The sequence below is a fragment of the Furipterus horrens genome, unplaced genomic scaffold (genome assembly GCF_987537825.1).
Source record: "Furipterus horrens unplaced genomic scaffold, mFurHor1.1.pri manual_scaffold_5, whole genome shotgun sequence".
NCBI lineage: Eukaryota > Metazoa > Chordata > Mammalia > Chiroptera > Furipteridae > Furipterus > Furipterus horrens.
Window position 1 is genome coordinate 51,086,455 of NW_028327175.1, and position 13,707 is coordinate 51,100,161.

Sequence of the window (13,707 nt, forward strand, 5' to 3'; positions counted from 1 at the left end):
AGTCATGAAAAGCAGAATCCTGCAGCCAAGATTGCTCTACCCAGCAAAGTTATCATTTAGAATCAAAGGGCAGATAAGGAGCTTTCCAGACAAGAAAAAACTAAAGGAGTTCATCATCACCAAACCATTATACAAAATGTTAAAGAAACTTATTTAAGAAAAAGAAGATCAAAACTATGTACACTAAAATAGCAATAAATACATATCTATCAACAATTGAATCTAAAAACCAAAGTAAATAAGAAGAACAGAGACAGAATCATGGACACAGAAAGGGTTTTGATGATTGCCAGATTGGAGGGAGGTGTGCGGTAATGGGTGAAGAGGTGAGGGGATTAAGAAGTACATTTCAATAGTTACAGAATAGCCTTGGGGATGTGAAGTACAGTAGTAGAAATGGAGAAGCCAAAGAACTTATACCCATGACCCATGGACATGAACAATTATGTGGGGATTTCCTAAAGGAGTGAGGGGTGTTGAGTGAGAGGTGTTCAGTGGAAGGAGTCAAGGGGGGGAAAATTGGGACAACTGTAAAAGCATAATCCATAAAATATAACTTAAAAAAAAAACCACCTTATAAAACAGTAATATTATTTAATTCATCTTGTTAAATTAAGAATTAAAATTCTTGTTTTAAAGTCAAGATGTCTAGGCAGAGAAAGGTAAGTAACTTTGTACAAGTTACTTAAATATCAAAACCAGGCTACCCCGGCATTCCAACTCTAAAGCTCATGCACACTGTGTTGTCTCTGTAAGTAAATGTTATTTAAGATGAGGGTTTCAAGGTCACACAGCCAGCAAAGGGTACCGCTGGGCTCAAATCTCTTCTTGTTTCCCACTCCCAAGTGTTTTCCACTCTCTCTGTTTCAGTCAGAGAAATGACCACCTGAAGAAAAGGAAATTAATATCCAACTAAAAAAACAAAGCAAAATAAAATCATTCCTTGAAAACAGAGTGGGAAAACTGCAGATTAGGCCTAAAAGCAAATTTAACAGTCCTCTTTTGTTCAGGTCTTTCCTACACAGCAGGAAGACTAGAGAGAAGGAATTTTCGCTTTCATATTCCACCTTAAGAACTTTATTTAATGAAAAGTCTAAATCATTTCTCTGTTTTGATTTATGTCAAGTGAGGGGCATAGCTCAGTGGAAGAGCACATGCTTGGCACGTACGAGAAACTCCCAGCACCTCCACCTGCAACTCAGCCTTCAACAGCACTCCTGAAGAAACACAGACTCAGCTTGATTTACTGAATCCCTGATACTTAAACAATAGCTCACAGAGACATATTTCTTCCTCCACAAATAAAAATATTCATACCACAAACACGTGCTCCCTAACGAGGCCAGCTTACCTACTTCTTCAGGTTTGCTGGAGAGAGCTGAGAAAGTGAGGTATGTGACATAGCAGCTTATGACACCCGACTGCAGTAGCCCGGAGTGCGGCTGTCCTGGAGAACGACAAGAGATGGGTTTTACGACAGTGTTTTAAATTTCAACAGTAATAATGCATGTGCTTAAAAAAAGAAATAGAACTCCCCATCCCCCAAATGATATTCCTCAAACCTGGACTTCCGCCTTTAAAGGAAAGAAGAGGTACATAATGTGTTTCTCAGATAACACTAACAAGATTTGGGGGCGGAGAGGAATGAGGTTAGACACTGAGCCTAACTGCTATTTTAGAGATGCCAAGTTCTGTCAAGTTCTCTACCAACACCTTATTTTGATAATAACTACAACTGTACTTAAACATACTGCCTGGTCCCTCTGAGGTTCATAACATTAGTTCTTAAATCACAAGGTCTCAGAAGCACATTTACCATTGTTATTTGGGAGATCACATGGCTTAGTGGAGTAAACAACAGACAGACCATGGACGGACTCCTGAAGGCCAGCAGACACTTACAGTTGTTGTAGCCTTTAAATTAAACTCAGTGTATGGATCACTGAGAGTAATCAGGATATAATAAAAGTGATTTATATTTTTTTGGTAAAATTTTCAACTATCTGTTGGCATGAAAGGATTAAGTTTTAACCCATTCTTCTCTCTGGTTGAATTTGTTTCCAGAATTATATTTATTAAATTACAATGACCAATAAAGGTACAGAAATAGGTACTTTTATAATGTTGTTCTTTTGGTATAGGAATAAGATTTACCTTAACAACTAACAGCACTAAGCTAAATACTTCAAAATATTATAACTATCTCAAAAGTAGGATTTAACCTCAAAAATGTTTTAATCTGAATACTAGTAATGCTTTAGGAAATTCTTAACTGACCAATTAAAGATTTTAATCTGAATACTAACAATGTTTTAGAAAATTCTTTAAAAAAAAAAAAAGATTTAATCTATTTTTTAGAGAGAGGAGAAAGGAGAAAGAGAGGGAGAGATACATCAATGTGAGAAGAGAAACATAGTTTGGTTTCCTATCGAATGCCGCCCACTGGGGTCCTAGCCCATAACCCAAACATGTGCCCTGCCTGGGAATTGAACCAGTGACCTTTTGGTTTGCAGGCTGGCACTGAATCCACTAAGCCACACCAACCAGAGCTAGGAAATTCTTAACTGGCCAATTAAAGAAATATGAAGACTACTACTCTCAATTTCTATAACAGATTTGAAATTTTTAGTACAGAAAGCCTTTTAAATTATTTGATTCCAGCTCCTTTTTAAATCACCATTTTAGAAAGGATTCAAGGAGCTATAAATTTACTGGCCATATTTTCCTTTTCCTATCTAGAAACCCGAATGTCATGCGCTTTTTAAAAATCACCTGTAGAGTAAGATACCTACAAGAAACATGAAACCAGGGACAATTCTCTCTATGACCAAAGAGAGAGCATGCTGGCTTAAGATATCAGAAGTTACTTACAAAAGACAGTACTTTCCAAAGCACTGTCAAAACCCATGTCTCTTCCTTTTGGCTTTGAAACAACCACAAGAAAGGCCAGGCTCACATGTTTCTGTTGGCTTTGCTGAAGGACTTGGGTCTGGGGAAGGTAGCCCATGGGGCCAGCTGCTGGCTGAGCGGAGATCGGATTTTCTGCTTCCTCACTGCCAGGCCACACTGTCCCCACCGTCCCTGATTTCTGGTCCACAGGCCTTGAGTTAAAGAAGAGCCCAGAAACTGCTCCTCCTGGAGCCTTCTCTTTGACTTTTACACAGAGAATATAGGTTAGAGCTCAATATACACTAAGGGCATTTCCATTTAAAGACTCCTTGTGGTATATTATTTAATAATGACAAAATCTATCTCCTTATTTTATTGATGTCAGAATGTTCAGTTCTTCCTTGACATGAGGCATGCTTGACAGTCACATTCAGCCCGAGTGTGGGATATGAACAGGAGACTGGAGCCCCACCTTTCCTATTGTTGACTCCTCCCTGGGAACTAAGAAATGACCCTAATTTTTTAAAATTAGGTTTTCTCAAAGACACTTATACTATAAATAAGGCAGGACAACAACAACAACAAAAAAAATCCACTGTGCTTACGATTTTGGACCCAGGGCGAGATGGCTACCAGTGAAATAAGCAGACACAGGCCTCCGTTCACACCGAGAAGAATTTTGTTCTCCGTGCAACCATCTTTCTGTGTGTAAAACACTGCCATCAGAATGAAGCCTCCAGCGGCAATGGAGTACATGGTGAGGGTCACCAGGGCCAGGGCGGCGTACCACAGCTTGTTGTGAGCTGTGCCTGCAGTCCTGGTTCCCAGGGAGTGGGTGAGAGGGAAGGGAGAGAAGAGAGGTCAGTAACGGCCACGACTGATTCTGACATTTACCGTCTCTGAGGCATTAGCTGCCGCTGTCAAGCTCCAGGTTCATCACAGCCTGGTTGTCCAGGAGACATCATTTTACCAATGATCATGCTTCTCCAAAGATAGAAGGTACAGGTAAATATGAAAAAAACTTACAGGGTCAAGCTTAGAATTTTTTCTAAATACTGAAAAGAATTGTTTTTGACTCAAGTGTATCCATCACCGTAGTGAATATCCACAGACTTAACTGTAGCTTCCCCACTCTGAGTGTGCATGACCCTAAGACAGGCTTTGGCAGTCATGAAAGCGGCTCTTTGCTGGAGCTCACTTCCAGTTGTTCCTATACAGACACTGGAGGTGCCACAGTTTCTACTCCAGGTGCTGCCAGCAGCTCCTGCTGAAGCTCATCTTGTCTTTAAGGAAAGAAACAAATTAACTTCACTCAGAGAAAGAGGGGCCGGCCTCAGCCCTTTTATCCCAGCACTGAAAGGGAGCATCTGTAATAGTTCTGCTTCTCCAAAGCAGTGCCAAGTATGATGAAGGGAAAATATGACATTAAATAAAAGTGGAGAATAAAATCAGCCAGGGAAAGAGTAAACATTTTAAGGGGATTTACAGTGAAGAATGTAAAAGAGGAGATTAATGAGCTTTCTAGTTTATATAACTAGTAATGAAGGGATGGGAGACATAGTGGTGGTTTAACAATCTATAGAAATTGTTCAGAACAAAGAAAAGAGTGCTTATAAACGCTAAATGAAGAGGACAGAACAACGGAAGAATGGCTTGAATCACTGTCATCTGCCTCCTGGTTACAATGCCCTTTGTAACCACATTCTCACAAACCTTCAGAGAAAGCATCTTGCTTCAAGTTTTCACGAAACTGGAAAGTGTTCAAGCAACCCAGCTACAATGTTTTAATAATGAAAAACTTAATGCAACCAGAAACAAAGAAAATAGGGAGGGAAAGGCCAAAATGACAATGACCATTATATTCCTGAAACAGAGCCAGGCACTCCAATGACCACGGAATTATTCTAAAGTAAAAGGCATGCACAGGAAATGAAGAGAAAAATGAGACTTGAGAAAGGGGGGACCAAATCTAACAGCCAATTAGTAATTCATGACATACAGAGAATGAATTATGTAGAAAAGAGGAAAACATCACTGCCAATGTGTGGGTGGGGTCCAAGTGTCTCTCCAATAGTCTTTTGGAGGATCTTATTAATATAAAAAGGACTTTCTTGCAGCTAATTTATGTTTATACTCCCACAGTTAAATCTTCAACCCTAACTGCTCCTCAACCCCAGACTCATAATATCCAACTGTTCCGCATCCTCACGTGGAGGTCTAATCAGCATGTCCGACTTAACAAGTCCAGAAGAACGTCCCAACAGTCAAACCTCCATCCCCTAAACCTGCTCTTCCTTGATCTTCCCAGCCTCAGAAAATGACAGTTCCATTCCAGCCTGGGAGGGGCAGGGGGTGGCAGGAATAAAGGCCCGACCTGTAGCGGCTCTTCATTGTTCTCTCCGCTCCCCTACTGCTGTGCCAGCACCATCAGCAAATGCTACTCATTCCAAGTTCAAAATATACCCAAATCTGACCGCTGCCAACATCTGGCTCTAAGCTACCTCATCTCTCACCTAGATTATCTCCCACTGGCCTCCTTACTTGTACCTCCAACTCCATCTAATTTTTTCTCAACTTAAAAATATATACTAGATTATGTCCCTCTAGTGCCCTTCTATTTCATACAATAGCCCCAGAAGCCCTACACGATCTGGCCCAGCACCATCTCTGACTTCATCTCCTGCACCCTTCCCTTGCTGCTGGGGTCCAGCCTCAGTGGGCACCCCTTTGCCCCTCCAACAATCACAGCAAGGGCAGAGCAGTCCTGCCTCAGTCTCTCCCTGCTCCCTCACACCTTAGAGCAAAGCCTGTTCCTTCCCTGCTCTCTCCAGCTCCCACGCCCCATTTTCTTTTTCTCCAGAGCACTCTCCACCATTGAATCTATTACTTATTTGCTTGATCAATAAACTGAATTATCTCCCCTACCCTCCCCGTAGAATTTAGCTCCCCAGAGCAGGATGCAGTTGTGGTCACAGCTGTTCCCCTGTTGGAGGGGCTGGCAATAATAGGCACTTCCTAAACACTGGTGCAGGGGCTGTCAACTGCTAAATAAGAACAGAGTGACTACTATTCTGCTGCTCCAGATTCAGCTGGTCTTCCAAATACGTGCCATGATTTATCTTTACAGTCCTGATGCCTGCCACACAGGAATACTCCACTGTGAGTAAATGCTAAATGAGAAGCACTTGCACGGAGATTAGAAAAGGACCAGAGTGCCTGGATGCAGCAGCAAGCAAATCCCAGGATGGGAGTAGCTGGGCCCAGGCTTGGGCGTCAGGGTGGGGTCAATAAACAAAACCCCAAAACAACATAAATTGAAAATGGGTGCTCATTAGAAATACCTGAATATACTATCTACTCGTTATTTCAGTTTTGATACAAAACTGACCCTTCAAATCACAAAATTTCAACTAGAAAGTATTAAAAACAAGGCAACAGGCCCCAAATGGAGAGCTTTATGCTATGACACCAAATCAAGACAACCTAATTACAGTTTCAGCTCTTCTAGAAATAGAATCTTAAAACAGTCAATCAGGAATCATCTGATTAGCACTATTAGGGAATCTGCCCGATAGACCCCTGCCACCCTCTTAAAGGAGAGTAAACCTTGTAATAACCAATGCACTTTTTCCCTAGTATAACTTCCTTGTCCCCACTCCCTTCTGCCTATAAGTCTCATTCTGTACAGCTCCTTGGAGATCCTTTTTCTCTGCTAGATTGGATGCTGCCCAATTCAAATTGACTTTTTGCTCAAATAAACTCTAAAAATGTTTAATATGCCTCAGTTTATCTTAAAAAACAAACAAACAAACCAGCAACACATTAAACATCTAGTCCAAACAGAGCACTTCACAGGTGTGAAAACTGTCAGAGAAGGCAAGCGATGCGCCTGAAGTGAACAGCAAACTAGAGAGTGAGGGGCATTAAAATCTGCACTCTCTTGGCCCTTGATCTTTCTATCCCATTGCCTTTGGGATCTTCTCCTTCTCAAGATCTTTATGAAAAGAAAAAAGAAAGGAAAAGTACTTTGGTTGTTCCATGAAGACTGACAGAAATATTATATTTTCTAGACTAATCTTATAAGCAAGAGACTGTTTAAAGACAACGAAACTCTAAATTAGATGAATTTACATTAAAAAAACAATATTCGTGTCCTGGACGGGTGGCTCAGTTGGTTGAAGCCTCATCCCACACACAAAAGGTTAAGGATTTGATCCCTAGTCAGGGCACATACCTAGGTTGCGGGTTTGATCATTGGTCTGGGTACATATAGGAGGCAACCAATCAATATTTCTCACATCAATGTTTCTTTCTTCTCTCTCTCAAATCAGTAAACATATGCTTGGGTGAGGATTTTAAAAAATAAGAAGAAGAATATTAGTGAGCTTCCTAGCTTAATCCTAATTCTAGGCAAACCAACCAACCAACTATAAATATGTTGACAAAAAGGATTTTGTTGGGATATTGGCCTCAAAGCCAGGACAACAGCAGCACTGTTTGTTGCAAAGCTCTTAAGCCATTCTTATTGAGTGGTTTCTGGAAAGTTTTTAAAGGAACCAAACTCTTCCAAAATGCCTGCTGAAAGTTGGCATCAATAATTAGTCCCAGAAAATGGCTTCAGAATCAATCGAAACATTAAAATCAGAGTGAAGAAGCACAAGTATTCTCAAGAGAACATACAATTTAATGGACAAATCAGGCACTCAGTGTCAAAAACATTAATATTTTACCAGGAAATTTCTTATCTGAAGTATATTTGTGAAAACATTAGGGAAAATTTAGGATGATGTATTTACTTTGTCTAATAAAAAATTCAGAGTGAATGTACAGTAAGAATTATGGAAAGAGTGACATGTAATTAAATTAAAATGCATTTCCAATTTATTGTGCACAACTGAGAAAATTGGATCACATTAAACTATAGTTGCCTATTTAACTTATCTTCAGGAAAATTTTGCTGCCTAAAAATAAGGTATAGTGGAGACCCCAAACATAAATAACTAGGTTTCAGAGATGACTTAAAAAAGCAGGACAGCATGCATGAACCTGTATATGAGCACTTCTCAGACCTAGAAATCTGTACTATTGCAGCGATTAAGACTTGATATAATACCAAAACATATCTGTAGTGCTGCTTATATGGCTATCCAATGTGCTGTAAACATTTTAGAAACTGGCCATAAGTGTTTGCATGCTTATTCCAGTATTTACCAAATAATAAAATGATTAACACCATCTTTTCACTCATGCATCTCATGATTGATCTTTAAAAAAAATACCAAAATAAAACAGCAATGACTACTATTAAGCTACGAAATATAATCAGAATGAAAGGTATTTGGGGAGAATTTGGACAGTATATTTTGTTTTGTCCAAAAAAGAAAATAAAATTCACATTCACCTAAAACTTTCTAAATGCCCCCCCAACACACACACACAAAAAAACAATATAAAATAACCTGATGCCTACAAAATCTATAAAATAACAAAACCTTACTGGGTACAGAAAGCAATAATCTTCATTCATATTTTATAGGTAAGACAGAGAGCAGCTAAGTGCTTTGTCTAGAGTCACAAAGGGAGTCAACTTGGCCTCAGGACTCAGGGGGTTGGATCCTTGTCTGGCTGTCATTTTTTCCCTGTAGCTCAGCAAAAATAAAGACTAGCTATTAATAGTTCAGCAGTTCCCACTTATCCTGGGATATGAATTCTACTTTCAAGGCACTTAGAAAGAGTCTATGCTTTTAAAATGCAGGACAGTTTTCTAAGGTAGCACAACAGATCATCCTAATGAAGGCATCCTTCCAATCTTAAGCAGTTGAGAACAAACAGATTTCTTTTAAAGGAGAGAACTATTCCATTGCATATTCTTTGCAGAAAGTGAACCTCCTGTTCCAAAGTATTGATATTTTTTATATAAAATATATAAATAATATATATATATATATATATATATATATATATATAAATTTAAATCTCCTAAGGTTGGAAGCATAAGATAAAGCCTGCGCAAGTTCTCAACCACCAACACAATCACACAGCCAGGGCCTAAAGGTGCCAGCAATGGAGTTGGGTGTGGTCAAGTCACACCATCAGTTGACTGAAGACCAAATGAGAGAACACAGGGAAAAAGAGAGCCAAAAGGTGAAAAGAAATGCAGCGACAGAAGGAAAGATAGAAAGGATCAAAAAATAGTATGAGGGAGAAGTAAATGCCGAGGTCCAAAGAGCAAGGGAGAAGGGAGAAAGCCAGCAACCACCGCTGCTGTAAGCAGGCTGCTGACCCTGGCTAGTACATCTCAGTGTGGAGCCTTTAGCACCACTGTGCTGTGGGCAGTGTCTCTGTGTCACTGAGTAGGTTCACTCGGAAGCTTTCCATAAAGGCACATACCAGTTCTTGTTCCATTTATGTGCGCATTCCACAAGCAGGATGAGCTGGATGCCTATAAAGAGGAAGGCTCCAACGGCTCCCACATAGCGCCAGGCTGAAAAAAGATACCACCCCAAAGGAGATGACATGATTATTTCAAGTGTTAGCTCCAAAGAGAGCAATGACTACAGTCCATTTTTGCTGCATGTTCACTGTACCTGCAACACACTTAATTCCCACACAATTGTACCACTATGAGACCCACTTTATAGATGAAAAAAGCTGAGAGTCTACATAAGTAGACATAGTCCCTTAGTCAGTAACAGATGCAGCTGAGATGTGAACACAGACAGTCTGGCTTGGGAGCATCCAAGCTTAACTTCCATGCTGCAACTGCCAGATATTCTAACAGACGTAGTAATTCATAGTCAACATGGCCCACAATTTAAAGTAAAAACACACACTGCCAGAAAAATCAAGGGCTCTAATTTTATTCGATAGGGAGCCACCAGTGTCTAGTAAGGAAATGAGGTTCAGACTTGGGGGCCAAGGACTCAGATTTTACCCCTGGCTCCGTCACAAAGAAGCTCTAACACTGGATGAGCTGTGTCACATCCTTGGGTTTCAGCTTGTCTAAAAAAGTGACTGGGCTAGACTAGAGGACTGCTATATCCCTTCCTGTTCTAAAGATATTATTCCAATACATAAAAGTATGTCTGTGGGGAGAAGAAAACCAGTTAATAAAATTTTAGGTAAAAACAAGACTTGGATATAACTTCTTTAAGGAGTACATAAAATTAGTATGATCTTAAAAAACCAGCAGGACCTTTATACGTGACTATTTGAGGGTCTATTGCTGTTCCTTATGGATAATGTGAATACTCTTACCATCTTATTTAGGAAAGTGAATTCATTTGGGTTGAACAGTGTTTTGAACCACTGAAATTTGGACATTTTTTCCTCCCTAGCTTATATGAAGGGCCCCTAGTTTCAGCTAGGATGAAAGGCTTCATATTAAATTAATTCCGATAGGTTCCATCAATAAGGAACATAATTCAATGTTATGCAGTTTCATGTAAGGTAAGTTTAGATGCAGACTGGAGGATACCTCTTTCACCCCATTATAGCTTCAGTGGATTAAAAGCTTCTGAGAAGCCCTGTGTTGTGCAGTACTCAGAAAGAACAAGGTCTCTAGGGTCTCTTCAAACATGGCTGATAGTGTCAAGCTGATACGCTAAACTGATTTTCAAACAAATTTTAAGTGCTTCATTTTCCCTTCAGGCCAATAACCTGATTGAAAACTATTTCAATTCTTCAGCCTTCTGAGTAACTAAAGGTCCTCCCATAGCCTGCCAAGAAGGGTAAGGAGGAAGAGCACTGAGGGGGAGAGGGAGTAGAGAGTGGATAAAGTGTGGGCAGGTGAGGAATTTTTTTTAAGCCACAAGGAAGTCAGTAATTCAAAATATCCAAGGCAGTCTGGACTATGCTTTTGAACAATTTTAGAAATGAGTAAAAATGAAATAATGGGAACCCATATGTACCATTCAGAAAGGTCTCCTGGTCTGGAATGAAGAAAGCTCCTGAGCACATGGCCCCCAACAGCAGAAGCTTGAAGAACCAAAAGCTAGAAAGGGGGAAAAAAAAAGAGAGGAAATGTATTTAAATGATATTCAAGGAAGGACAAAGGACCCCTTAGAAGGGAAGCATGTCACTCCATGATTCTGCCATGGGTACTGTTCTCTCCAAATCGAGGGGAAGTAATTAAGTGACTGGAGACTGCCTTTTCCCATAATTAGACAGACTCAGAATAGCCTCTGATTGTGCAAAACACCATTTTATTGCAGGGGTGGAAATGACCTGGGGTTTAAAGGTCTTGGTACATGAAATTAACTCTTGTCTTCATTGCCTTTCTCATTATGGTACCAGTGTTACCACCAGGATTCTTCTAGTTCTTCAGCCACTGTGTGGCGACAAATATTAAGTCCCACCTTCCCTAAAATCAGTGTCAGCAATTTCAACCAGAGGAAGAGCAGTTAGAGGGTCTGATGATTAGAAGTGATCCTGGATTACTGTTCTCAATATAAGGCAAGGGGAAATGAAGACTAAAGACTCACCCATTGTGAATATAGGCTCTGCAGCTTTTGCTGTTGTTGATATTGAAGGTCAGGAGGCAGAAGACAAAGAAGAAACAGGCCATTCCAAAACAGACTCTATAGACCGCAGAATACCCCACCAGCTTCTCACAGGTGTCACCAGCTTTAATGCCTTTACAAATGTCTTCATAAAAAGGAATCTGAGGAAAAAGCGAAAAAAGTCATCTGTCAAAACTGGGCAAAGAGGGATTGTCGTGAAGCGCTCCTTCAGCCTACAAGTCCCAGCCACATGTTGAAATGCACCACGTGTGCAGAGGAACAAGTACTGAGAAGAGAGGTCCTCTTCCACAGGCCTTTTCTCCATGTCCTCTGAGTCTTCTGTAAAGATATAGTGCTCAGAATGCACCACTCAGCCTTTACTTTCCCCAAATGAATTTTGAAATCCAGCATCAGAATTTTAATTACACTTGCAATTCATGGGTACAGTTTTCTTGAAATGCACAAATATATAGAATAAAAAGTGAGAGACTTTCTTCACTCCCACCCCAAAATGTCCACTGACCTCTCTTCAGGAGAGTTAACAGTTTGGTGAATCTTTTTATTCGTTTACATGTATCAATGTGTGTGTGTATGTGTATGTATGTATACATAGCCCCATACTTATATACAACACACATGTACATACACTTGTATAGTACCATATACATTACACGTACACAAACAGCTTTATTAAGTTAAAGAGTATATATATTGTTCTAAAATACTTTTTTTCCCTGATTAACAATAAGCTGTGAAGATTTTTCCCTATTAATACATAAAATCCTACCCCACCCTTTTTAACCACTATATATTTTATAGTAAGGCTAGATTAAAATTGATGAGCATCCCCACACTGGTCTTGTAGGGAAAGGCTTTTGTTTTGTGTGTTTATTTTTTCGTATTACAAACGCTGATGCAGTAACAGTGCTGTGCATGCCTTGTTGTACATGTGCCATTATTGATGTAGAACAGATTCCAGACCCAGAAATGGGATCAGTGAGTAAAGCAGTATCTACATTTTAAAGTTCCAAGAGATAAAATCAAACCTCACGTTCAAAGGCTGTACCAATTTATATCTCACCAGAATTTCCAACACTGCTCATGTTCCCAACCTGAACACCCAATTTAAAGATTAGAAACATCATTTTGTTTCAATGTCCACCTTCCTCATTACTAGTAAGGTTCACTTCTTTTCTTAAATATATGGCTACCTGTATTTTTCTTTGTGAATTGGCTATTAAGTTTTTTCTTGATCCACTGGAGTTCCTTATATATATATGCATCTTAATCTTCTGATAAAAGTTGACAATGGTTTATTCTAGTTCAACTAGAAGGTTTCGATGTAAAACCTATTTATATTATCAGAATAATTAAAATCTTACATAATGAGGAAACGCAGTACATTTCTGTGAGCACAGAAAATAAGGATTTAGTCAGTGATTTAAAAACTTGCTTATCCACATCAAAGCTGCCCATTCTTCAGAACAAAAAAAAACGTTGACAACCACATTATAACTATAATTCACACGACAAAAAAAAGGTAACACAGAGGGGAAAAAATTGACACAAAGCTGGAGATAAAAATGAAGCATGATAATTTAGTTTCTTCTCCAGAACAGATATTAAAGAAATAGTAATAACTGAGACTATTAAGATTTCCATAAACAAAAGGAAGACTCTACTTAATTGGAGTTCATCTTCCTAAATGAGGATTCCTTCTCAGAAAAGGTCTGCAGTCATTATTACACCTGGATCTCAAACAGGGTTTTCCTAAACAAGTATGTTTTTCAAAATTACTGCCTTGGGCAAAAATACATTGTTACTGAGATCCTATTAATATAGCTCCATTTTCATAAACAGAAACGAAAGAGTTCATAAATGTCAAATGTTTTTGTAGTCAGCACATTCTGTAACTGTTTTTTTTTTTTTAGGTCAGGGCAAGATGTCAGTGCATAGAGACACTACTGTACTTTTGGCCAGGCTACCAAACAAAGTAACACATGTGTGGGGTTGCCAGATAAAATACAGAATGTCTAGTTAAATTTAAATTTCAGATAAACGATGACTAATTTTTTAGAATAAGTATGTCCCATACAGTATTTGGAGCATACTTGGACTAAACGTTACATGGGACATAGTTTTACTAAAAATGTATTCCCTCACAGGAGCTGAAACTCAGAAGAAGGCAGGGTCTTATCGGGAGGGGTCAGATGTATGTCATGCTAAGAACTCTGGCCCTGTCTGTGGGCAAGAGGAAACAACTACTTAATCTGGAATGCCTTTTTTTTTCCCTTTTCTTTTTTTCTTATATTTATTG

The 13,707-nt window shown here is 39.3% G+C and overlaps 1 protein-coding gene across 1 annotated transcript in view; it reads right to left on the minus strand.

Moving 5' to 3' along the window:
* Positions 1 to 13,707, minus strand: part of SERINC5 (serine incorporator 5) — an 87,795-nt gene that overhangs the window by 21,167 nt on the left and 52,921 nt on the right. Inside the window, exons 3-7 of the mRNA XM_090276424.1 lie at positions 11,373 to 11,551; positions 10,800 to 10,882; positions 9,280 to 9,373; positions 3,495 to 3,706; positions 1,352 to 1,447 (exon numbers count right to left, since the gene is read on the minus strand). Of these exons, the coding sequence (XP_090132550.1) occupies positions 1,352 to 1,447; positions 3,495 to 3,706; positions 9,280 to 9,373; positions 10,800 to 10,882; positions 11,373 to 11,551 (664 nt within the window). The remainder of the gene's footprint in view (positions 1 to 1,351; positions 1,448 to 3,494; positions 3,707 to 9,279; positions 9,374 to 10,799; positions 10,883 to 11,372; positions 11,552 to 13,707) is intronic.